At 34.2% G+C, this 27,757-nt stretch overlaps 1 protein-coding gene across 1 annotated transcript; it reads right to left on the bottom strand.

The window, feature by feature from the left end:
• Positions 1–1,856: 1,856 nt before the first annotated feature.
• Positions 1,857–27,745, bottom strand: Ecd (ecdysoneless cell cycle regulator). The gene is made up of 14 exons (XM_076834765.1): positions 27,431–27,745; positions 26,066–26,275; positions 22,894–23,011; positions 19,899–19,986; positions 19,605–19,783; positions 18,470–18,662; positions 17,692–17,820; positions 15,739–15,867; positions 14,292–14,377; positions 9,704–9,810; positions 9,387–9,570; positions 8,377–8,444; positions 6,020–6,234; positions 1,857–2,434 (listed from the first exon to the last, which is right to left on the bottom strand). The coding sequence occupies exons 2-14, from the start codon at positions 26,268–26,270 to the stop codon at positions 2,198–2,200; spliced, it is 1,938 nt and encodes a 645-aa protein (XP_076690880.1). The 5' UTR covers positions 26,271–26,275; positions 27,431–27,745; the 3' UTR covers positions 1,857–2,197.
• Positions 27,746–27,757: the final 12 nt, after the last annotated feature.

The raw sequence follows: 27,757 nt of genomic DNA on the forward strand, positions 1-27,757 counted from the left end.
TAGTTTGCAATCAGTCATTAAAATGTTGCAACTTACTAAAGGGGCTAGGGTCTTTATTAATAAAGGACTCAGTGAAATCATATACGTCTGGGTACATTTCATTTTATTCAGTGAGCACTCTGCACTGACACTAAAAGGATGTGTTAGTTACAGAGCATTTGTAAATGAGCAGGAAGAAAGGTGGTTTTTCAGTGGATGATTTTCAGAGTCAACTACTAGTAAAGTAGAATTCTACTCAGTGCACTGGTGTCATCTACATCATTAGATTAGACCTTGGCAGAATCTGAGATACAGCAAACCAATCCAGCTTTATTTTAATTCAACAATTATTATAAATACTTCATTTAAAATAAGAAACCCAGAAAAAATTTAAATTAGATGACTTATCAGGACACCAGTAGAAAACCAGTTTGACCTATGTTAAGTAGAAAAGCCCTTCATTTTTATTCTTTATTTTATTATTTGGGTACTGGGAAATGAACTCCAAAGCACTCAACTACTGAGTCACATCTCCAGCCCAATTTTGTATTTTATTTAGAGACAGTGTCTCATTGAGTTGCTTAGTTCCTTGCTTTTGCTGAGGCTGGCTTTGAACTCTCAATCCTCCTGCCTCAGCCTCCTGAGCCTCTGGGATTACAGGCCTGTGTCACTGCGCCTAGCCCTTCATTTTTAAATATGAACGGATTCAAAAGATTACATCTGAGGAACAAATGAAGGAGGAGGAAGATGAGCTAATGTCATAATTGAAGTACTAAGCTACTAATAGTTGGTGATTAACCTGATGTTGAGTTAAAAATTATTCAAGACTGGCAACAATCATTTTTTCTTTTTATTTTCTGTCAGATTTAGCAACGCCTGACCCTTTGAGGAACCACTTTGGAAATCAATCTTGTCTTAAAATGGAATGTTTTTGTAAATGAGTCTTCTTTTAATTTTTTTTAATTATTGGTTGTTCAAAACATTACAAAGCTCTTGACATATCATATTTCATATATTTGATTCAAGTAACTTGTTCAAAAACAGTTATGAATCTTTAAAGTATCAATGAAGGAAACACCAAACTTATTTGAAGTCTTCAGTAAACTGAAATTATGGAAGACACATTCTCTAAAAGGAGAGCCATTTAAATAAACACTACAGGGCTGGGGTTGTGGCTCAGTGGTAGAGTGCTTGCCTAGCACCTGTGAGGCACTGGGCTCGATCCTCAGCACCACCTAAAAATAAATAAGTAAAATAAAGGTCTAAAAAATGAATAAAATAAATTATCACTACACTAAGAGAAGAAGTGAACAATTAATTAAACAAGGAGAGCTTAAACACTGTACATGATTGAATTTTGAAATATTATAATTTTGAGATAGGGTCTCTCTAAGTTGTTTAGGGCCTCACTATGTTGCTGAGGCTGGCTTTGAACTTTTAATCCTTCTGTCTCAGACTCTAAAGCTACTGGTGTTACAGGTGTGTGCTATAGCACCTGGCTAAATTCTCAACTTCTATGAAGAGTTTTTTTAATGAGTTTCTACTTTGGGAGATAAATTTATATTCTGCATTGAAAAAGAAAAAAATATATATTTTTGGCAATACCTCTGTTGGATTTGGTAAAATGTTCAAGATAGCCAAAACAGAAATTATGTGATGAGTCTTGCCTTATCAAACATAATAACAAAATGATAACCCCAATGAAATAAAGATAGTAATAATAAAAATATTTGGAATGAAATATTTAAGTATTTTAATGCACAAAAATGTAACGAATAACCTTCATATAGTAGAATTTGCCTAAGCATATCAGGAATCTTATCACATGTACAGTTATTTTTTTTCAATAAAATATGAGCCACAGCAAGGAGTCTATAGAAGGTGTCAATAACTCAAATTTATTAACAATAATACAAACTTGAAGAATATTATAATTTCTGAATCAACTAAAAACAACAAGAACATATTCCTAATTAGAGGTCCAGAATGACAGAAAAGAATGTAATAGAAAAACATTTAAATAAATTTAAAAAGATATTTCTAGATATAATAGAAATTATCAATCCAGAAAAGGCAACATTTGGGGTTCAGGAGAAGACAGCCTGTGAAATTTGTAACGAAGAGCCATTTTTATTGAATGAATAATTAAAACTAGAAATGAACACACTCAAGACTCATTACTTATTTAAAAAGAGAAAAGAAAAACTAAATATGCAGGTTAATCTTGGCCTGGCTTGCTTGTGGCTCGGTGATCACTGTTGTCAGGCAGCTGTACTCCCATGCTCTGTAAGAGGTTGGAGGCAGGTCCTGCCAGTCCAGCTTGGGAGCTGTAGGATTCCAAAATATTTGAAACCAGGTTTAGGTCTATATCCACTGGTTCCATGACAGAATCTCCTGCACCAGAATCTTCCTCATCTGAGTTGTTATTGGCAGTCTGGGATGGTGGTTCCTTATTCTGGAAGGAAAAGAAAATCACAGAATAATATCCCCTTAGGCTGAATGTTGATTACAGTAAAAAGCTACACAAAGTAACAATGTATATTTGAATTTCAAATTTAAAATGTAATTTCATATCTCCTGTGATATAAATAAAAATGAAGTCTAATAGTCTATATGATTTAACACATATTAAAACTTGATTTTAAAGATTATGACAGGTTTCTAGGAAAATTTCTTTTCTTTTTGTTGTTAGTACTAGGAATTGAACCCCAAGTGCATAACCACTGAGCTGCATTATATATTTATTTATTTTAATTTTGAGACAGGATCTTGCTAAGTTGCTTAGGGCCTTGCTAAATTGCTGAGGTTGGCTTTGAACTTACTATCTTTATGCCTCAGCCTTCACCTTCAGAGTCACTGGGATTACAAGAGTGCACCACCACACCTGCTTCTAGCAAAAATTTCTGGAAATTGGATGATTTCTATCTCTATTTTGAAATAGCCTGCCATGACACATGTCTGTAATTCCAACAACTGGGAAGGCAAAGGCAGGAGGATCACAAGTTCAAGGCCAGCCTGGGCAACTTAGAAAGACCTTCTTCTTAGCAAGACTGCCAGTAACAATAAAATTTTAAAAAAAGACCTAAAAAGAGCATAAAAGACCTAAAAAGAGCATACTACAGGGACACAGCCACATCAATGTTTATAGCAGCACAATGCACAATAGCTACACTGTGGAACCAACTTAGATGCCCTTCAATAGATGAATGGATTAAAAAATGTGGCATTTATACACAATGGAATATTACTCAGCACTAAAAAATAACAAGATCATGGCATTTGCAGGGAAATGGATGGCATTAGAGCAGATTATGCTAAGTGAAGTTAGTCAATCCCTAAAAAACAAATGCCAAATGTCTTCTCTGATATAAGGGGGGTATCTCAAAATGGGATAGGGAGGAAGAGCATGAGAAGAAGATTACCACTAAATAGGGAAGAGAGGTGGAAGGGAAAAGGAGGGAGAAGGGGAGTTGCACAGAAGATGGAAGGAGACCCTCATTGTTATACAGAGGAGAAAAAGAAAAAAAAAGTATGTCACATTAGATTGGATAGAGAGAAGGGATGGGAGGGGAGGGGAGGGGAAAGGGGGATAGGAAGGGCAGCAGAATAGAATAGACATTATGATTGCTATATGTATATAGGTGACTCTATGACCAATGTGATTCTGTAATCTGTACAATCAGAAAAATGAGAAATTAATACCCCAATTGATTCAAATGTATGAACTGCTAAGATCATTGTAATGTCATGTGTAGCTAATAAAAAAAAGTAAGGTAGAACAATTTTAAAGAACAGATTTCAACTTTTTGTTCATTATATTATGAAAGATGGTGCATTGGAATGCTTTAAATCTTTTAAACCTTTGCTGTGGTTGCAAGAATAGTTGCAAAAAGGGGAATCTGTCATTGTCATTCTGTTTTTATTATTAGTGCCTATTGTAACTTTGGACGCTAGACCTAGACCTTATGCTGCTTTCATTCATTTGTACATTAAACTGTAGAGCAGGTATTTAGTATTTTTTTAAACTCTTTTGGTTCTAGTTACATACTATAGCACTAGCATCATTTGGCTAAGAAAAAGATCATATTTAATACAGGAAGCTATGAGCTAGTGCTGTTTCCTGTTAGAGATTGTTTTATAAAGTTTTATGACTGGATGAGGGTAAAAGGCTGCAGGCAGCAATAATCTCACAAAGTAAATATTTGTTCTTCTAAAAAAAAAAATTAAAAGTATGAGGATTTAGCTCAGTGGTAAGTGGTAAAGTACCCCGGGGTTCAATCACCAGTACTATTAAAGAGAGAGAGAGAGAGAGAGAGAGAGAGAGAGAGAGAGAGAGAGAGAGAAACATAAAATTAACATTAAAAAAAGACAAAGAACTCCCATGATAATAGAAGGGATATCAGTGGAGTAGGGGAAGGGGATGGAGGGGAGAGAGGAAGGACAGGAAAAGGGAGGAATGGTGGAATGCAATTTACCAAACTATGCTACATAATATATGAATATACCACAGTGAATTTCACCTTTATGTACATCTATAAAGCACTAATTTAAAAAAACTATAAATAAGTAGAAAGGAGATCAGCAGAGTAGAGGCAGGGAATAGGGGCAAGGAAGAAGGAGAGGAAGAGAAAGTACTTGGGATTGAAATGAAGCAAATTATATTCCATACTTATTATGTCAAAAAGAGCCACAATACTATGTATAACTATAATACACTAATTAAAAAAAAAAGACAAGAATCTAAATTTTCTCTTAAATATAAGGAGCTAGATTTCTTTTTTTTCTCCAATAACAAAGCTTAAAGTAAAAACCTAAGGCTTGTGGAGTCCAGCCACAAAGACACTGAATTACTACTTGGTCTCTGATTTCACAGGCTGGGAAAAAGATTTGAAAGATTGCACTTTGTGACTCAAAGTGTTGTCTACATAGCAGCACCCATATAATTTATGGCTTGCTATAAACAGAAAATTTTAGGCCTCATTCCAGATCTGCTTAATCAAAATAAAAACTGTAACAAGATTCTTAGGTGGTTTATATTCACAACAAAATTTAAGTACTGCTTTAGACAAATCTAATATATGGTTTCTATTAGAGTTTGGCAATACTGAAAGCAATTAGAGCTTTAAATATGGTTTAGATGATCAAAGCAAAGGAAATTAACTTTAGTTAGACACCTATTATGGGTTTCATTGTTGTCCCTTTTGGTTCAAGTTAATTCTGTGACATGAGGATTACTGATTATTGGATTCATTCACAGTGGATCGTTGAGCTGGATATCAACCTCTGATCCATGAAACTCCAGGGTCCACCCTCTTTCCATAAAGTCTCTTAAGACTAGACAGTGCTGGCATAAAAACTAGGATGAAAATGTGATGGAAAATGATTCAAAATTTGGCTTTAAACTGGGGAAACACAGAAAACAAGATTTGGAATTGTTTGGATATTTAAGATTGTCTCTTGCTTTTATAAAATCCATTTATTATGGCAATAGTAGTGCATAACCACATAGTCATTTGAGCACATTATATGACTATTTTATAGATAGCATACAATAAGTAATACATGTTCAGAAAATAAAATTTATAGCCTTTACTTTTTGGTACTGAAGACTGAACAAGTGGTCTTGTGTATGCTAAGTACATGCTCTACCACTGAGCTACACCCCAAGCTTTTTAAAGACAGGATCTCACTATTTTGTCTATACTAGCCCCAAACTCCTGGGTTCAAGGAATTCTCTTGCTTCAGTCTCCCAAGCAGCTGGGAACACAACCACCAGCTATGTGTATATACCATGCCTAGTTTATATAATCTAGGAAAAAATTCACATTCTCGGGGCTGGGGTATAGCTCAGTGGTAGTGTGTGTGTGCTTAGCATATACAAGGTCCTGGGTTTGATCTCCAGCACCCGTCACCACAAATTAGTATTCTTCTTTATTTCAAATATCACCATCATAAGAAAAGAAAAACTAAGATAGAATATGACTTTAGCAATCCTACAAAACATACTTTAAGAATGTAAAGAGGTTAAAAACACACTTACCAGCTGTTTCCGGGTAGTAAAACTTTTGCCAATGTTGGTATGTGCCAGTTCCTGGTCCATCTGGGCCATGTATGACTTGAGATTATCAAGAGTTCCTTTCAGAGATACCTCTTCACCAGCTTCTTGTGTTTCTAGGTCTACATCATCATCACTGTCCAAACATTCAAAGTCTTCCTCATCTAGATCATCAGAATCTGATTCATGAGGTCTTGGCCCTATTTAGACCCCAACATAAAATGAGCCAGTTGGTAAATTTTTTTGAGTAATTACACTTCTCAAAAGAATTATGTTATACACAGAACAGGATCAATATAGACAGGAAAACTACTTCACAAAAATCCCTTCCAGAAATGGGAAGATTATTAGATATTTGCAGGAAAATCTAGGCTGAGCCAATTAAGCTTTTTAAATATTATTATTATTATTATTATTATTTTGTGGTGCTGGGGTTTGAACACAGTACCTTGTGCATGAGAGGCAAAACTAAGTTATATCCAAGCCCCTTAAATTTTTAAAAAGTGAACTCAATTAATTAAAATTTTTTTCTTAATTAAAAACCTAGGCTGGGAGTGTAGCTCAGTGGTAGAGCATTTACCTAGCATGGTTTCATTCCCCAGAATGGCAAAATAAAAAATAATAACAAAAATAAAAAACTATATATATCTTGATATAAATATTCAAGCCATAGTACTGTCTCATAATTCACTCTTTTTGTGTGTGTGTTTGCGCGCACAAGCTCGATGTGATACTGAAAATGGAAGCCGTGTGTTTGTGTGTGTGTGTGTGTGTATGTGTGTGTGTGTGTGCGCGTGCACATGCACACGTGCACGTGTGCATGCGTATGTGATGTGATACTGAAAATGGAAGCCAGGGCCATGTGCGTGCTAGGCAAGTGCTCTACCACTGAGCTACATCCCCAGATCTTTTTATTTTGAGACAGGATCTTTCTAAGTTGCCCAGGCTGGCCTAGAATTTGCCATCCTTTTATCTCAGCTATTTCTGAATAGCTGGAGTTACAGGTGTGCAACACTCTCACAGTTCCCTCTCTTCTCAGAGACTTTTTTTTTTCTTTCTTTCTTTCTTTTAACTATGGATTGAACCCAGGGGCACTTAACCACTGAGCCACATCCCCAGCCCTTTTTTTATTTTTTTATTTTCAGACAGAGTCTCTCGCTAAGTTTCTTAGGGCTTAACTAAATTGGTCAGGCTGGCTTTGAATTTGTGTTCCTTCTGTCTCAGACACATCTTTTAACAGTTTAATCAGATTTCATCTTTTAACAGTTCTGCATAAATTAAGGTTTGGATACTGACTAAACTGTTATAGATGTATATAAACATACTTTATGTCACAGTGTTCATATTGAAATGAGGTTTGCTTTTCCACTTATTTAAATGTCTTAGAGGTCTTCCTCTGTCAGAACATACAAATGACTTCATTTTTATTATGGTTGTAGAGATTTTATAATACAGACATACCGTGATTTAATTAATCATTCCCTCTTGGTAGACATCTATTGGTGGACATTTTGGATATTTCAATATTTTGCTACTATAATGATGCAGTGACCATCTTAGCACATTTATCTTTTTCATAGAGTAAATTCATAGAAGCTAAATTGCAAAATCAAAAATTATGAACACTCTACAGTGCCAAACTTCCTTGTGAAAACACAACTTACACTTCTATCCCTTGAGTTTGACAATGTTCATTTTTCCAACCCTTAAAATAAATTGATGGGACTGATGTTACAGCTCAGTGATGGAACACTTGCCTTGCACGGGTGAGACACTAGGTTCGATTCTCAGTGCCACATAAAAATAAATCAATAAAATAAACGTATTAAAAAAAAAGAAATGGCCATTTAAAAAAATTAATAAGGTGGTTATTATCAATCATAAAAAATTTTTCCAATATTATAGGCAAAAAATTCAAACTTTTTTTATGCATTCACTTGCTTACTAGGAAGAATTAATTATATTCAAACATTTACTAAATATATTTCTTCTTCAATGAACTGCCTATTCATATCCTATGTTGATTTTCTACTGAGCTGTTAGCTATTTTCTTATTGATATGTAAATATAGACTATCTGAAAGAGGAAAAAAAGCAGTATAATACAGAAGCCAAGGTAAAACCTATCTATACACATAAACCCATTCACTTAAATATTTCATAAGCACTGACTAGGAGCCTCTATAAAAATCACTAAACAGGGCAGTAATTTATTGTTGAAAACAACTCAAAACAATGAAGAAAAAACAGTTTTGACTTCTGAGTGATCTAATGCTCCAATTCTCTAGCAACAGCCATACTCCTTACAATTTCAAAATACGTAAACATCACAGTGTAACTCACCTAAAATTTTATCAAAATAATTAAGAAAGGAATCTGCATCAAAAGTGATTGGTGCCTCAGAAGGTTCTCTGCAAGATAAAGGCAAAAGACAATTTATTCTGAATGCAAGTCTTGGAGACTTTTGCTAAAGTGGTGCCATTCTTAGGAAAAAAAATTATCAAAGAGGGACAGAAAAGAAAATGGCAGTTTTAATGTCTTAATTTTAAAAAAAGTTCTTGTGCTTACTGGCCTTGCAGAACAACAAAAATAGGAAAGTCTGATGAAAAAAGTAAAAATTTCACCTCATCTGTGCATGTTTAACTTATGCATTTAGGGACCCATTCACTATATGCCCCCTATAAGGTATTTCTAGCATTAGTCAAAGTAGTATTTATCTGAGTTCATTTACATAAAGTTTATTCCTTTTTTTAAAAAACCAAAGCTTGAAAAATAAATAAGAACATACCTTCCCTCATCTCTGCCTTCTTAAAAAGAAAAATGAATATCAATTTTAATCTCTCCAGAAGGCTCAAGAACATCTGCACTAATAAAGATACATTTGCTGTCTAAAGAGCAATTCTACCTTTTCTCCTTATTACTTGACAAAATAATTTCACATTTCTTCTGTTTTATTTCTGCCTCAGATGAGCCCTTCTGTCCCCTTTTGAGGTTGTAGCTCCCAGTCTGCTTGTGGAGTATGAGATCAGAAGTCTAAATTTGTTGAGAGGTAGACGCTAAGAATCCATGAGGCTCCGAATAAACGTCTACAGAGTAAAGGGCATGGTTTCTGCCATGGTTCTTAAATCTGTTAAGGAGTCTTTCTGGCTTCTTTAAGGACTATAAGGGATCAGGCTACTAGAACTCTGACTTCCTATGGGTAAATTATCACCAATACCAGGCACCAAAAGAGGTGGAAAAGGTACAAATCATTTACTAAAAAAAAAAAAAAAGAAAATGGCATTTCCCATTTACTAGATGACTTCAATACTGACTTATAACTATTTAGATATTTATACTTTAACACAAATTACTGAGGTAGCTCTGCTCCCTTGTGGGTTGAGACTTTGGATATGAAAGCTTTCATGCTCTCTGAGACTTGAGTTAAATCATAGTCCTGCTCCTCCTTCTTGGAAATGGGCTGTGATTCTTTTTTGCCAGCAGCTTCTTGAAGTAGCTGCTCCAGCTGATCTGGTGAGAGATCTAACCACCGGTCATCTGAAAAAGAAGCAAGCATGATATTGCCATCCTAAAGTTGCCTGAGAAGAAGTCTTAGGAAAGACCCTGTGAGACTTAGTGGGATACTTTAATTCTTTCTAACCTTCTTTCTGTATCCTGATCCATCACTTACCATCCTCTGGGTGAAGATTAGTTTCTTCTTTCTGAAGCTCATCTATATCAAATGGTATTGTCTGTAACATGGTTAAGATTTCTTCACCTGGACTCATAGCAAGAGAACTATTAAAAAAAAAAAAGACATTAGTATTTCTTTATAAGAGAGCCTAGAAGAGCAATGATAAAAACACAGTATTATGGGCTGGGGTTGTCGCTCAGTGGTATAGCATTTGGCTAGCATGTGTGAGTTACTGGGTTCAATCCTCAGCACCACATGTAAAACATACATAAATAAAATAAAATAAAACAGTATTTAAAAATCGGTAGTCCATTTTGTTTTAAACATTGTTTTGTTTGTTTTGTTTTAGATTGCAGACTCCTTTTTCTCAAATAAAATTTTACCAGGAACCATAAAATATAGAAAAATTCAAGAAAAATGGCTTTGATTACAGCAGAGAATGAAAGCTCAGGGACCTACCCATTTTTGCCTTCTCCGTTGTTCAGGAGCACCACTATGAAGCTGTTGATCTAACAACCCTTTCAATTTATATATTTATATATATAAGTATATTTTATATATATTAATCTTCCATGTATGACATGCTATGTTAGCACTTTAAGTACATTTTCTTTTTTGGTCCTCTAATTACTATTTTAAAGAGGTAACAATTCTGTTTTATATATGAGACTACCAGAGTCCAGAGAAGTTCTATAACTTTTGCAAGTACATTTAATTGACAGAGGAAAGTCTGGAAATCAAGTCTTCTGATATTATTTTGTGTTCTGCTAAGAAAATATGCATAGGGATTGTTTATATGATGAGTAAGTTACTATATGATGATGAATTGGCTTGTTATATAAACTAATGGAACCCTGTCTAAATTGTTTAGAATGGAACAAATTAAATTATAGAAAGAACCTGCTTTAATTTAACAAATATCTGCATACTATGCAAAATCATATGGATGATGGGAAATTGTTCCTATTTTATACTATGTAAACATTATCAGGAGAGAGAAAAGAAACATACAAATAATCATAACCAATGGCCAAATACATATCATTCAGGAATAGCAAATGCTAAGGAGAGACATAGGGGAAGGTAACTACTTTCATTGCAGTGAGACAGAGAAGTTAAAAAGAGACAATGAATCCACAAAACTACAACTATCTTATATTCGATAAAGGGGCTAAAAGCATGCAATGGAAGAAGGATAGCATCTTCAACAAATGGTGTTGGGAAAACTGGAAATCCATTTGCAACAAAATGAAACTGAAACCCTTTCTCTCGCCATGCACAAAAGTTAACTCAAAGTGGATCAAGGAACTTGGTATCAAATCAGACATGGCGTTTGATAGAAGAAAAAGTTGGCTATGATCTACATACTGTGGGGTCGGGCTCCAAATTCCTCAATAGGACACCCACAGCACAACAGTTAATAACTAGAATCAACAAATGGGACTTACTCAAACTAAAAAGTTTTTTCTCAGCAAAAGAAACAATAAGAGAGGTAAATAGGGAGCCTACATCCTGGGAACAAATCTTTACTCCTCACACTTCAGACAGAGCCCTAATATCCAGAATATACAAAGAACTAAAAAAATTAGACAATGAGATAACGAATAACCCAATCAACAAATGGGCCAAGGACCTGAACAGACATTTCTCAGAGGAGGACATACAATCAATCAACAAGTATATGAAAAAATGCTCACCATCTCTAGCAGTCAGAGAAATGCAAATCAAAACCACCCTAAGATACCATCTCACTCCAGTAAGATTGGCAGCCATTAGGAAGTCAAACAGCAACAAGTGCTGGCGAGGATGTGGGGAAAAGGGTACTCTTGTACATTGCTGGTGGGACTGCAAATTGGTGCGGCCAATTTGGAAAGCAGTATGGAGATTTCTTGGAAAGCTCGGAATGGAACCACCATTTGATCCAGCTATTCCCCTACTCGGTCTATTCCCTAAAGACCTAAAAAGAGCACACTATAGGGACACTGCTACATCCATGTTCATAGCAGCACAATTCACAATAGCAAGACTGTGGAACCAACCTAGATGCCCTTCAATAGACGAATGGATAAAAAAAATGTGGCATTTATACACAATGGAGTATTACTCTGCATTAAGAAATGACAAAATCATAGAATTTGGAGGGAAATGGATGGCATTAGAGCAGATTATGCTAAGTGAAGCTAGCCAATCCCTTAAAAACAAATGCCAAATGTCTTCTTTGATATAAGGAGAGTAACTAAGAACAGAGTAGGGATGAAGAGCATGAGAAGAAGATGAACATTAAACAGGGATGAGAGGTGGGAGGGAAAGGGAGAGAGAAGGGAAATTGCATGTAAATGGAAGGAGACCCTCAGGGGTATACAAAATTACATACAAGAGGAAGTGAGGAAAAATATAAGGGGGAGAAATGAACTACAGTAGAGGGGGTAGAGAGAGAAGAGGGGAGGGGAGGGGGGAGGGGGGATAGTAGAGGATAGGAAAGGCAGCAGAATACAACAGACACCAGAATGGCAATATGTAAATCAATGGTTCTGCAACTGATGTGATTCTGCAATCTGTATATGGGGTAAAATGGGAGCTCATATCCCACTTGAATCAAAGTGTGAAATATGATATATCAAGAACTATGTAATGTTTTGAACAACCTACAATAAAAATTAATTAAAAAAAAAAGAGATAATGAAAGGCTTCAGGGAGGAAGTATTTGAGTTAGTTCTTAAAGAATGGAAAGTATTTGTTTATTTTTATTTATTTGTTTGTTTATTTTAGGTGTAGATGGACACAACACAATGCCTTTATTTTTATGTGGTGCTGAGGATCAAACCCGGGTCCTGCCGGTGCTAGGTGAGCGCTCTACAGCTGAGCCACAATCCCAGCCCAGGATTTGTTTTTAATGCACAAAGATGTTCTCTGTAACACTGTTATAACAACAAATTCAAAACAAATGTTGACAATGTAGAGAATTAAATTATGACATGCTTTGGTAATACCATTTAGCTATATTTTTTTAATAAGGCAAATATATTTTATAACAACTTTTCAAGCTCTTCAAGTCATAGTAAATAAACAAATTGCTTACCAATATGTTTAGTATCATTCCATTTTATTATATTTCTGCATATTCACTTTCCCAATTTATTTTTTTAACTGATAAAAATTGTACATATATCATATACAACATGATATTTTAAAATATGTGGAATGGCTAGATAAAACTAATTAACATGCATTACCTTATAGAGTTATTTACTTTTATGGTGAAGACACTTAACATCCACTCTCTGTATCTTTGAAGAATATAACATATTGTCAAGTTATGTGAGGTAATACATATTTTAACTATTCTGCAATGTATATATATTTCAAAACATCATGTTATACATATCAATTTCAAACAAATTAAATAAGTCTGAAGAAAATATACTGCAATTCATTTATCCATTTATTGATGTGTATTTCAGGTAGTTGCAATTATATCGGGCTGGGGCTGTAGCTTTTGATGATTACCTGTCCAGCATGTGTGAAGCCCTAGATTTAATCCCCAGTACTGAGATGGGGGAAACAATCCCTAATAATTTTAGGACTAGGGAAAGTGGCATAGGGCTGGGGATGTGGCTCAAGTGGTATCGCGCTCGCCTGGCATGTGTGCGGCCCGGGTTCGATCTTCAGCACCACATACAAACAAAGATGTTGTGTCTGCCGAAAACTAAAAAATAAATATTAAAAAAAAATTCTCTCTCTCTCTCTCACTCTCACTCTCTCTTTAAAAAAAAAAAAAAAAAAAAAGAAAGTGGCATGATTGGAGGTATAATATTTTAAGCAGGTTTTCCTGGTCCTAATAGTTGAATTGGAAGAGAACAGTCACTAGAGGTTGGGAAACAAGTTTAGGTACTAACATAGTTCAAAAAGTAAGTAACTGAAATGGCAGGGAGATAAGAAACAATGCATAAGATGATACACACGGAATCCAAGAATAGCCAGGGCTTTAACTAAAGAGGAAGATGATGGTACTATTAATAGAGCTTGGGGGGAGGGAATCTATGACATTAATTCAGTTGTTTTAAAAAAAAAAAAAACTCTAAACATTGGGAATTCAAGAACAGGTCTAAAGGGAGATGTGAGTTTGGTTTAAATTGTTGAAAAATTATCCTAGTGTGGAGAATGGGAATCTCTCCTGCAACATTAATTAAAATATTGGATATTTAAGTTAATTTCTGTTTCTTCTCCAAAAGTACAATAATTGAGTAAATATGGCATATCCATTTGCTCAAATACTGTACAACTATTTAAAATTATATTTATAAAGATTATTAATGCTGTAGAAAAATGTAAGATCATAATGAATAAAAATTATGTACAAAAATACAAAATTTCTTAAAGTATAAAAAATCAATGGAATAAAAACCTGGAAGGCATAAGTCAAGATAATAATAATGGTCAACTCTGGTATAAATTTTTTTCCTTTTCACATCCTTATTTACTATAATGAATGACTACGTTACTTTTAAAACAACAATCAACTAACTTTCTTACTTAAAGAGAACTACCAGCCAACTCTGTTGTAGGTGTCCTAACTATAACTCACCTTTCAGGACGGTTTACTGAGAGTTGGAAGTAGTTCTTTGCCATTTCTAGCCTTTCTTGGTACTGAGCAGAACCTTCTATTAGTCCCTTAAAAAAATAATAATGGTGTGTCAGAATATTACTTACAAAGTATCATTAAAATAACACCAGCAACTTTCAGGGAAGCAGTGTAAGTTGTGTTCTTTAGGAATTATAAGGCCAGAGTCCTAGTTCCTGTTTTGTCATTAATGTACCTGTTTGGGCTCTAGTTTCTTTAAATGAATGGAGGGAGTAGGTCAGATGTAGTGGTTTCTAATCCTGTTCAACATTCAGGGTCTACTTCCAGTTTGAAAAGTTTCTACCTATTTCTATTATTTAATTATTTATTAAGGTATAATAGGGCTGGGGATGTGGCTCAGTGGTCGAGCACCTGAATTCAATCCCCAGTACCAAAAAAAAAAAAAAGATATAATTGATTAATTACAAAGTAATTTATAAAACAAAGTACAGAAAGTTTGCAAAATGAATCAATAGTAGCCTAGATCTGGGGCTGTGGCTTAGTGGTAGAGCACTCACCTGGCACGTGTGAGGTACTGGGTTGGATCCTCAGCACCACATAAAAATACAATAAAGGTACTGTGTCACCTACAACTAATAAATAAATAAATAAATATATATATGTGTGTGTGTATGTGTGTGTGTGTGTAGCCTGATTTCATTACAACATATCACTTCTATTTTCTACATGCATATTTATAATGGTATTCATACTTAATGTTTTATATTACTCAAAAAATGTACTATAATAGCTTATATACTTTTTTCAAACTGCTTCACAATCTTTATAATCATCACATTCTTATGGACTTCTCTACTTTGAATAATTATTCAAATAAAGGTTTTGAGTTTGAGCCTTTCTCTAGCTTCTGGGACCTACTATTAAATTATTCTCAATCAAGGTTCTACCAATTTACAATGTTACCTTACCAACAATGTGCAGGAGTACTAAGTTTAACATACTCTTGATTGTATTAAATATCACTCATATCATTTTTTACATACATGAAGAATTGTCTTCCAAACTGAACTCATATGCTTATCTTTAAACCTGTGATGCTGTATATTTTGAGAGACATTTACTAGTTGTCAACATTTTATCCACATGTTTGCTAATTTTCCTATCTGGTATCTTCATGTTTGCTTATAATTTTTACAATTTGTTCATCTTATACAAATAATAACTTTCATCACTTAATACAAATAGTATTAGATTTCTCTAATACTGAAAATAGTCAAGATACCCTTCTCATTACTCCATTCCAAGATCTTGGGTACCACTGAACTACAAAGATCCCCTTTAACTCAAGCTTCTATACCTATATTACACATTTAAATATGGACCTCAGGACTAAAGTCACTGGCTTGATTTTCCCTGCTTTATATACTTTAAAAAATGTTACAAGTCCTACCTTAAAGTAATCATTCTTTTTCAGGCTTTCAAGGAAACTGGCCCAGAGTGGTGAGTTAGTCACAAGGGATTTCTTGGAGTCAGAAAAATGTGGGCTACATTTGGAACATAAGATCTCAAATCCATGAGCCTAGATGAGATAGGCAAAATTTTTATTATTAAGTTACTGTTTTCCCATATTATCTTATAAAGATACTCTCTATCTACTTAGTCATACTCAAGAACTAGGTGACTGGACACACGGGGATATGGACATTTCTAACACTTTTTCAATTTTATGAAAAATACAAATTTATTTCCAAGCTTCTGATTCTCTTTAGAATACTAAATATTATAAAAGGAAAGAAAACTTTTTTTAAAAAAAAGATTCCTGTTCTCTTTAAAGAAATTCCTTTTCCTGCCAATTATAAAAAACAGAAATTAAAACATTTTTCATTTGACTATAAAAAGGCTTACAGAAAGTTTTTCTGCAACAGAAATTATAAATTAATTGGGAATGGTCTCAGATATATGAAAGGGATGAAATCATTTCATTTTAAGGCTTTTTATTTAAAAATAAAACAGATGGGTATAACAAAATAATTCAATCACAGAGCTTCCCTGGTCACTCTAAAGGAGATTGTTATTAACCATTTGCATCTCCTTTTGAAGTAATGCCCTCAAGCAGATATCTGCATATGTGCATCTTGCTATTCCATGCCTTTGTCACTCAATAGCAATACACTCTATTCTGAACTTTGTTTTTCATGCTTAACCATATTATTGGAGAACATTTCATGTGGACACCTATCTTGCTTCATGGATAAGTGATAATTTATCTAATTATTCTCCTTCTATAGACATTTAAGAAGTTTATAATTTTCAGCTACAATAAACAATAAGTAGGCATATATATCTTTGTGCATATATAAACTACATGGAAGAAACATTCTAAATGTGAAAATGCTGAGCAAAAGGATTTGTGCAGTTTAAATGTTGGTGGATATTGCCAAATTGTTCTCCTAAGAAGATGAATCAATTTCTAGTTCTATCACCAATGTTCAAGTCTACCTTTTCTTTACATATTCTCACCAATCTAGCACATGTATCAAACTTTTTGATATTTGCCAATATAATGGTAAAAAACACTATTTTGTAGCTTTAAATTGAATTTCTTTAGTATGAACAAGGGTTAACATTTTTCACATTTAACTTGAGTTAAATAATTTGTGTTTCCTTTTCAGTGAACAATCTGTTCATAGTTTCAGAACATTTTTAAATTAATTGATTAGTATTACCTTTTTCATATTGACTTATAGGAATACTTCCTATACTAGAGAAGTCAGTTCTCTTCATTTAGGTTGCAAATATAATATTTTTTCCAAGTTTGTATTCTTATGACATTATGGGATTTTTCTTCCTCAAGCAGAAATTTTTACAAAATCAAATTTTTTGATCTTTTCTTTTATTGCTCCTGCTTTTAAATCATGTTTAAAAAAACCTTTCCTGGGCTGGGGCTGTAGCTCAGTGGTAGAGCGCTTGCCTAGCATGCGTGAGGCACTGGGTTTGATTGTCAGCACCACACAAAAATAAACAGTAAAGTAAAGGCATTCTGTTCATCTACAACTACAAAAAAAAAAAAAAAAAAAAAAAAAAAACTTTGCTATTCTGATTAGTTCTCCTATGTTTCCTTTTAAATTTTATGGTTTCAATTTTACATTTAGATATTTTATCTGACTGGAATTTATTCTAGTATAGGTGTGAGGGAATCAACTTTAATTTTGAAGATTGCTTTACAGTTGTTGTATCATCATTTATTGAATAATCCATTATTTCCTTCCAATTTAAAGTAGCACATTTTATTATATTCTTACATAAACATGGTATATTTCTGGACTTTCTGTACTGTGTCTTCATTCTGTCAATAAACTTTTTACCTAAAAGAAGGAAAAAAATAATGCTAGATCAACATTACCAATTTCATGCCCAATTCATGGGCTCGGTACTGAGGATGAGATGGAGGAGGCAGCTCATATCCACTCCGTCGATCTGGCACAAATCTCTGTTGTACTAGCTGTGCATACAGACATTTAGTGAAAGTGACCTGGGCATTGGGACACAAAATACATAAGTCTCTTTGGGAAATTAAAAATTTGAATATCATTTTACAGTTAAATCTAACAATAATTCATTTATGAAAAGACCACCCAACCTATTCACTGCATACTTGATTTCAATAACATCTTTATGAGACATAATTCACATACTATAAAATTTACCCTACTGCCTACTTTTTATTTGTCAGAAGTGGAATTCTTTTATTTATATTTTGGTGTGCTAAGGATTGAGTCCAAGCTTCTTACACATGATGGGGCAAACACTATCCACTGAGCTCCACCCTCAAAATTCTACAATGGAATTCTTATCATTAATTATGGCAGTTTGGGGGATAGAAAATAAAAGAATACTTCTTAATTCTCTGGGAGAGATGACACATTTTATTATTAAGAAGGAAGTAATTCTAGAAATAGGGGAAATATAGTGAAAAATAGCCAGGGAACACTGAGATATAAAATGGGTAGTCAGGTCTCTTGAAAACTTCCTCCATTGGGTGGGAAAAAAGAATGAAGAAAAAAAATGTGTGTTAACTTGCTATAAGGAACAGAATATATCCAACTTTTTCTAGAGAACAATTAAAATTATGTTTTAACTCTTCAAAGAGAGAAACTAAATGACCAAGAAAGATATCTTACCAATGTCATTATTCGTGTTTCAGGCAAGAATGTCTTAAAAATACGACAGGCTCGTAGGTCAATGGGGTCCCGCAAATAAAATGCCTGAACTGCAGCAGCCACCAATCTGGGCTGCTGCTTTAGTACTGCTACAATGCCAGCTGGAAGGAAGCAGTGTGCTCGATGAAGGGAAGCTTGAATTTTTTCTGGGTACCTATGACAGGTAACAGAGTTGCTTTTGTTTTAATATAAATATCTATAATTTTCATACCATTTACTTCCCCTTTAACATCTTATTTTGTCATGGTTCATCAAGAATAGAAAGTGACAAGAGAGGTGAAAAAAAAAGATATACTGTACATACTCTAAGACTGTAGGAAAGAAGAGAGGAAAAATAAAAAGTGGGAAGAAATGGAAAACAAAAAAGAGATTATGGCAGCTAAAACAACAACAATACACACACACAAAACCTACTATATTTTGGAATAAGGATAAGCTCAGGCTTTATTTTTCCAAAATAAAGCTAAAAGAGATATTTAATATAATTAAGATCTGAATGGTATTAAACCCTTAATAGGTATTCAAATTTAAATGGCTGAACTAAAATGTTAGTATGGTGATGTCTTCTTTCTCTTCTGAAGGAAATTTTTAAGTATTTCACATACATCTAAGAATACCACATATTGTTCCAGAACCACAGGAAAAAACTTGAGCACATCGTGCTTCTATAAGTTTTCATTTAAAGATCTAATATGTTCTTATACAGGGACAGAGATAACAGCCACAATACCTAAGGTAAATAAATGCAAAAATATTGGGGTTAGATTATAATACTTTTGAGTGGGAAGTAAAAGATACATCTAAACTAGGCATGAAGACACACACCTGAAGTCCCAGTCACAGGGGAGACTGAGGCAAGAAGATCACTTGGGACCAATAGTTCAACCTAGCCTGAGCAACATAGTGAGAAGCTGTATTAAACAACAAAAACCCTATTTCTTAGAATTAAAAATCCATAAATTTAACTTGCTAGTCAATTTCATGAAGAGAGATGGTATCTGTAATTTCGGTGAAAGGCATTCCATATTCAGTGAAAGACTTGAGTCCTACTAAAACAAAAGGCTCCTCAACAAACAATGACAGTTATTTTTCTTACCCTTTGATACGCCTATTAACAGACGCTCGTACTAATTCTGAAGCTAAAACTTTTTCTGGGTGTGCCGAGATTATATTCAATGCTTGTGGGATTGTTGGGGGTGTAGTGGGTAACCAGGATTCAGCTTCAGGTTTTCTTGGTGCAGGAATAATACACAACTCACCCTGGTGGAAAAAGACCTGCAAAATGGCACATTTTAATTTCATAGCAGGCACTAGCAAACGCTAAGGTACATGTGAAAACAATGCAGCATAATCTCATCTCTGTAAATATTCTAAACCTTTTAAAACTTACCCTATTGACACTATTATCAGGATCCAACCATTTAGGGAGGAAGTCGGCAGCTTCTATTAACAAGAATTGACCATCATTGTCTTCAATCCTAATGAAAAGAAGATTCAATTTTGCATTCAAAAAGCACATATTTGCTAGTTTTCAAAATAGCTTTAGTCTAATAAATTTTTTCCTTCATCTTAGTAGATAAATATATACTTTGTATAGATTACTATAAAAAAGTAAAAATTTAAATATCAGTAAGCAGTAAAAGAGTCTATAAGATTGTAAGGAGGAACTAGAAAGAGATGATAAAGAAAGAAGATAAGAAAAGCAAGTAACATTAGACAAAAATATGAATTATGCAAGGTAATATAGGTTTCCAAAAGAAAAAAAATCACATATAGCCAATATTAGGAAAGTCTTTATATATGAAGTGTTATTTGGGCCTTGAAAGATATACGTATGTATATGTATATATACACATCCATAGTACACGCAAATGTATATATCAGTATACACACACATACATACATACATATATGTTTTTGGCCTCACATTATTTTTATTTAATTTTTGAATATATTCACATGGTTAACATTTTTTTGTTACAGAATGAAGTCTCCCTGACTTCTGTTCCTATCTGCACATTCCTACCCTCCTTTATTGTTTTTTGTATATCCTTGCAGATCTTGCCTATGTGTAATGCAATGAACATGTTATTGTACAACACAGTACCAGTAGTTAATAATAGCGTATTGCATTATTGGAAATATTTCAGAGATTTTAAGTGTTCTAACCACAAAAATGTAAGGGAAATAATGCCTATGTTAATTAGCTCAACTTAGTCATCTCACAATATATGAAACATATTAAAATATGGTGCTTATGATAAATATATACAATTTTTAATTATCAACTAGAAAAACAAAATAATGTTTTTTAAAAAAATCAGCTACACACAGTGACTAATACATGTAATCCTAGCTACCTGGGAAGCTGAAGGGGGAAGATTGCTTGAACTCATGAGTTCCAGACCAGCATGGGCAACATCTCAATAAATAAATTTTAAAAAGCTTAAAAATAAAAAAATAAAGAGTTCTTATTCCTTAGCCTTACATCCTGAATTAAGGATCAAATGGCATAGTATTGTACATTTACCTTTAAATAATTTTTCTATATGATGGAGGAGTAGAGGAAGGTGTAAATAAAATAATAATGACCATAAATTGGTAATTGTTGAAGCTGGATGATGCCTACAAATGGGTTCATTCTCTCTTCTTTTATGTGTGCTTAAAATTTCAATAATAAAAAGTTTCCAAATTTTTCACCGCTTCTCTTTTGTTCTGTTGGGGAAGTAGCTGGGTTGGTTGAAAAAGATCAGATTTGGGGAGCTGACTAGAAAAACTAGAAAAAGAAAAAAAAATGTAACAGTGGGATAAAACGCCCTCTGCTGGCACAGTCTGGGAAATTACAAAGAATAATCAGTTCCATTTTTAAAAACCCAATTATATAGCAATTTTACTACTTTGCTTCCTATGCTGATTTCTGCTTACATTTCTTCTGTGTATAACTTCTCAAAAATATAGCAATGGAGATACATATTAAAGAAATCTGTGAAGTATGTATTTGAATGGTCTCTCTTATGTTTTGGATTTATGGTTAGCTTTATTTTTAAAATTTGTTCTAATTAGTTATACATGACAATAGAATGCACTTTGACACATCATATATAAATGGAGTATAATTTCTCATTCTTCTGGTTGTATATGATGTAGAATCACACCAATTGTGTAGTTATATATGTACAGAAGGTAATAATGTCAGATTTATTCTACTCTCCTTCCTACCCCCATACTCCTCCCCTCCCTTCACTCCCCTCTACCAGATCCAGAGTAACTCTGTTCTCTTCCCTACCTCCCCCCACCTCTTCTTGTGAATTAGCACCCTCATATCAGATAAAACATTTGACCTTTGGTTTTTTGGGATTGGCTTATTTCACTTAGCATGACCAATAAATGAGATAAGGAACTCAACGGACTTCACCAAATAAGAAATACAATTGATCAAAAAATATATGAAAAAAAGTTCAACATCTCTAGCAATTAGAGTAATGCAAATCAAAACTACTTTAAGATTTCCTCTCACTCCAGTCAGAATGGCAATTATCAAGAATATAAGCAACAATAAATGTTGGCGAGGATGTAGGGGAAAAGGTACATTCATACATTGCTGGTGGGACTGCAAATTGGTGCAGCCATTATGGAAAGCAGTATGGGGATTCATCAGAAAACTTGGAATGGAACCACTATTTGACCCAGTTATCCCACTCCTCAGTTGATACCCAAAGAATTTAAAATAAGAATACTACAGTGATGCAGCCACATCAATGTTTACAGCAACTCAATTCACAACAGCTGAACTATGGAACCAACTTAGGTGGTCATCAACAGATAAGTGAATAAAGAAAATGAGATACACACACACACACAAACACTGGAATATTATTCAGCCTTAAAGAAGAATAAAATTTTGGCATTTGCAGACAAATGGATGGAGCTAGAGAATATCATGCTAAGGGAAATAAGCCAATTCCAAAAACCCAAAGGCCGAATATTTTCTAGGATATGTAGATGAACGGTCTCTTTTTCAACCAGATAACAAAAGAATTTAATGTTGATTACTTCTAGGAAACCAGAGGAGTACAATCTTTTGTATTGTTTGAGTTTTAATGTGAATTTTTTCTTTTGTAGCTAGAATTTTAAAAAATAGAACTTAAAATAAGTATGCTTTGTTTCTAATATTTTGGAAGTTGAATTCTCCAATAATAATTTCCCAAGAAAAGGCAGTCATAAGAGAAGGGGAAGAAAAAACACTGAGGTAACTTTTTAGATATGTCCCAAATTTGCACAATTTTGACCAGAGCTCAGAAAAAGAATTGTTAAATGTTTAAAAATGTGGTGACTTAGTTTAAAAAAATAATTTCCTTTAGAATAATTAAAATAACCTACAATACCTTGCTATTAACTCTGGAAACTCCTTTGTAATTTCCTTTATTACATAAACGATGAACCATTCATCCTCAATGTTATCCCCAAACTTTGTCACGCCATACAAATGAGCAGGAACACTTCCTAAAAGTATTAAAAAAGCAACCATATGATCAGATAAATTTGTCACTGCAAATAAAAATATACACAATCATCCAATCAAACAAACATTCACTATGATCCAAGTACTGTTCTGAGAACTGGAGTTGCAATTCTGAACAAGATACAAGATGCCTATTCTTGAGAAGCTCAGTGTCTAAAATAAGAGACAACCAAATCATCTCAAAACAAGATGATCAACCTAGAACAGAGGCATGCACTGAAGTGAGCGTAACGGGACTGATACCTTTAAGGTGATGCTTCCTTTATTGTAAGAAAGAATGGTATCTGGAGGAATGACCAGAGATGAATTTCCCAGAAAAAGGAACAGCATGCGCAAAGGCACAGAGGCATAATAGACAACAGCATTCTGGAAATATCAGGAAGTTGATTTAGGGAAGCTGAAAATTTCATACAAGCATACTACACACAAATATATGGAAATTAAACAACACACTTTTAAATAACCAATGAGTCAAAAATGCAGTCATAAGGGAAATTAGAAAATATCTTGAGACAAATGAAAATGAAAGCACAACATACCCAAACTCACAGGACTCAGTTAAAGTAGTCTAAGAGAAAAATTTCATAGTTGTGAAATATATCAAATCAGTAATCTAATTTTACACCCTAAGGAACCAGAAAAAGAAGTACAAACTACACCTAAAGTTAATAGAAGAAAGGAAACAATAAAGATAAATGAAATTAAGTATAGAAAAATAATATAAAAGCAACAAAACTGAAATTAGTTAACCCACTAACTAAATTAACTAAGAATAAAAGAGAAAAGACTAAAATTAAAATCAGAAATGAAACAGGGGACATTACAATCTATGCCACAAAAATAAGAGAATACTATGAACAATCGTACACCAATCAATTGGGAAACCTATGTGAAAAAGATAAATTCTTAAAATACAAAGCTTAATAATCCAGGTCTTGACTGAATTGTGAAGAAACAGAAAACTTGAACAGAAATATAATTAGTAAAGAGACTTAATAAGTAATCAAAAACTTTCTAACAAAGAAAAATCCAGGACCAGATAGCTTCACTAAAGAATTCTATCATCGGGCTGGGGATGTGGCTCAAGCGGTAGCGCGCTCGCCTGGCATGCGTGCGGCCGGGGTTCGATCCTCAGCACCACATACCAAAAAAGATGTTGTGTCCGCCAAATACTAAAAAATAAATATTAAAATTCTCTCTCCCTCTCTCTCCTCTCTCTCACTCTTTCTTTAAAAAAAAAAAAAAAAGAATTCTATCAAATATTTAAAGAATTTAAGACCAATTCTCCTCAATGTCTTCCAAAAAGATGAAGAGAAGGGAACAGTCCCAGACTTATTCTCTGTGGCCAATATGACCCTAATATCAAAGCCAGAGAAGATAATATGAGACAAGAAACCTACTGACCAATATTCCTAATGAATATGGATGCAGAAATCCTCAATGAAATACTAGTAATCAAATTCAACAGAACATTAAAAGGATTAGAAATCACAACCAAGTGGGATTTATTACTGGTTTGCAAGGACAGTTTAATAAAAAAAAAAAAAAAAATCAATCACTGTACACATTAACAGAACAAATGTCAAACAAATGCAAATGGAGAGTGTCTCCAAGGCTGTGATAGCAAAAAACAGGTGAAAAGAACATTCCACTCAACTCTTCTTCTCCCTACTCAGGATCTCTCAAGTTTCTTTAATTATAACAGCTCCAATTAGAGTACATCTTCCTTGTATATTAGACTTCCATTTAAACCTTTTCCTGAAGCAATGGGGAACTGGTGGAGAATGTTAAGCAGGATTGTGACATGATCAAATTTGTGTTCAACAAAGGTAACTGACAACACTGTATGAAATTGGTGAGACTGGAACCACAGAGGTAAGTTAGAAGGATACTGTAATTTTCGAGAAAAAGGGATTAAAAAGGGCCTACACTAAAGTCAAAAAAATGTAGAAAAAGGATCATATTTAGAAGTAATCACATCAAGATTTAGTGCCTGAGTAAACATGATGAAGTGAGAAGCTGAGTATGATCATGAAATACTAAGTAGCTTAGATGATGAGGAAGATGGCAATGACATTAAATAAGATGAGTAAACATAGGGTAAAGATGATTTTCTAGAAAACAGGTAAGGGGTTGGTTTTAGATGTACTATGCTAATGGGACAGCACTCTTGCAAAAAAAATCACATATATTTCAGATATAGCAGAGAAAATATTTAGCCACTGCTAGCTAAAGATAACAGGTAAGCACCAGATTGTGTGTCAGATTCATGGTCTCACAAGATATCAATCTCCCCAAGCCAGTGACTCCACATAAGTCACTGTGTGAGTAGAGCCTTGGTCATCTATCCTGAATTCATTTTCATAAAGCTATAAGAAATGATAGGACAGAGTGCTATATTTTGTCACAGGCCAGATCTCAAGCATCAACAACACAAGAAAGCAGTTAAGGAAACTCAAATGCTTCTGAATTGAGCCATCAATCGTGGTGTATGCCTACAGTCCCAGGTAATTGGGAGGCTGAGGCAGGAGGACTGCTTGAGCTCTGGAATTTGAGACTAGCTTGGACAACACAGCAAGACCCTGTCTTAGAACAAAACAAAACCAAAAAAATCTTATGAGTGGCAAATGGTGGTCTAAAGCTTAATAAGCCAGGCAAAGTCAATCTTAGATCCTTACCAAAAAAATCATGTGAAAAAGGGAAGCCTACTAAACATATTATCATGATAAGAATTGAGAAATAGCAAAAGGAACTATGATTAAGGAAACCAGATACCTGCACCTCTTTAGTTTAGTTAGATATTTTATGGCATAGTAATTAAAGTTTAAAACAATAGTCATGAACTTAATTTTTTTTTAGTACAAGCTAGTTCCTAGGTATTGACTATTGGAAAGTTTTTATCAATATAAGTTTTTTTGTTTTTTTTTTTTTAAAGTTTGAGTTTAGGGGCTTGCCTGAATATAGGCAAGCCTTATTAACCTAAAAAGTTGAAGATATAAATCTGACAACACTAAAGGAAGAATGAATTACTTTACCTTTCCCAGGTTTATATTTGAGATTAAAAGGCTGATTCTGCCAGATATAGGGGACTAGGATAGGTGCAAACAGGGTCATTATTCTCTCAATATACTTCTGAAGAATTTCTTTTTGTTTCTCTGGGTCCCTTGATTCATCTGGTATCAGGAACAAGTGGTACTCCACAGTGTCTTCCAGTGTAACAAGCTTCATATTTTCCTCCATTTTTCCTTGAAAAGTACATTTAAAATTTCGATAGTATAAACCACATAGAACAGTGCACAAAAAAAGTCCCACTTCCTAAACTGTTCTAAATGACTGCATTCACATTGTTTTCTAAAATACTGTTATCCATACACTATTGTCATGGTTTTTGCCTTGACTATATACCATTTATAGTAATTTTTACTTCATATTTTTTAAAGACTTTTATGCTTAAAACTATGTTTTATTACACTTAAAAATAGATTAAAAGGAAAACTTGATATTATACAGTGAATGGAAACCCAATATCACATTTCTACACTAATAAAGTTGTAGGAATAAAAATTTAAATGTGGTTGGCTACAATGGGCATGCCTATAGTCCCAGCTACTGGGTAGGCAGAGGCAGAACCATCATGTGAGTCCAAGTTAGGGACCACCCTGGGAAACATAGCAAGACCCCACCTCTTAAAAATAAATAAATGTTTGTCCTTGTACTAGCAGCGGTGTGTGTAACACACTTTGAGCACACTACACTAACATCCACTGTTTAAATACTATCTAAAGTCCCACTTCTGCCTCTAATTAGTTGCGTTACTCTAGGCAGTTAATTTCCCCTTTCTGGAGTTTTCTCCTTAATTGTGGAATGGGAGTGTGACTTTACCATTTCTACGATCTCTCCTGCTTTAAATTTGTGCCCTTTATATGCGCTAAAGAACAATCTCCCTTACTCTACAGAATTAAAAACTTTCCTTTTTACGAACATTGTATGGCATAGTAGAATACAAAACTACAAAAGATGTCCGCTCATTTCACCCAGAAATAATTTACCCACGATTCTTGATCTCATAACTCTGTCCCCCCTTTTCAAGTCTCAGGGGTCAATACCTCTGTTACACCAAGAGGTAGTAGATACTTTTCTAAGAGTTTTCCTTACAAATATAAGGACTAGTTTACTATTGCTGTCAGGTGATGTTCAGTAAACGAAGGCACTGCACCGAAGGGACCACCCTAACACAGCGATTCGATTCTTCAGCTTACTCGGCTTTCTAATGAATTCCTGGGGAACTGCTTCTTCTATCCGCACACCCACTCATTGCGATCAGCTCACATCATCATTTTGCTTTCAATCTAGAGGGACAACCAATTCTACCCACCCACCCCTTAACGTCAAGCACCCACCTTTATACAGAATTTACAGTGTCAGGATTGGCCTTGAGATCACTCAGGTTAAGACCTCACAGAACAAACGAGAAAACCCGGAGCCCTGAAAGAGACGCGACCAAGCAGCAGGGACCTGAAGGTGTCTAGCGTTGTTTACTCAAACTAGGTTTCTCATTTCCATTAATTTTCCTCTTACGATTCTAGGCCCTCTCCTGTGCGCTTCTGCTGTGGGACCTTTCCTCGGCCTCCTCTTCCACTTGAGAGCTCCAAGAGCGTGGCCCAAGATCTGTCGAGACTAGCGGAAATCTTAAGAGAAAGTCCGAAACCCATCAGTTCCCGGAACCT

The sequence above is a fragment of the Callospermophilus lateralis genome, chromosome 15 (genome assembly GCF_048772815.1).
Source record: "Callospermophilus lateralis isolate mCalLat2 chromosome 15, mCalLat2.hap1, whole genome shotgun sequence".
Taxonomy (NCBI): domain Eukaryota; kingdom Metazoa; phylum Chordata; class Mammalia; order Rodentia; family Sciuridae; genus Callospermophilus; species Callospermophilus lateralis.

Excerpts from the sequence above, each read along its gene's own strand:
- Ecd (XM_076834765.1), bottom strand. The coding sequence starts at position 26,270 with ATGGAGGAAAATATGAAGCTTGTTACACTGGAAGACACTGTGGAGTAC. Across the intron at positions 19,987-22,893 it reads TTTCCAGAGTTAATAGCAAG|GATTGAAGACAATGATGGTC; the intron begins GTATTGTAGGTT and ends TCTTTTCATTAG. Across the intron at positions 17,821-18,469 it reads AAACACGAATAATGACATTG|GTCACTTTCACTAAATGTCT; the intron begins GTAAGATATCTT and ends CCCAATGCCCAG.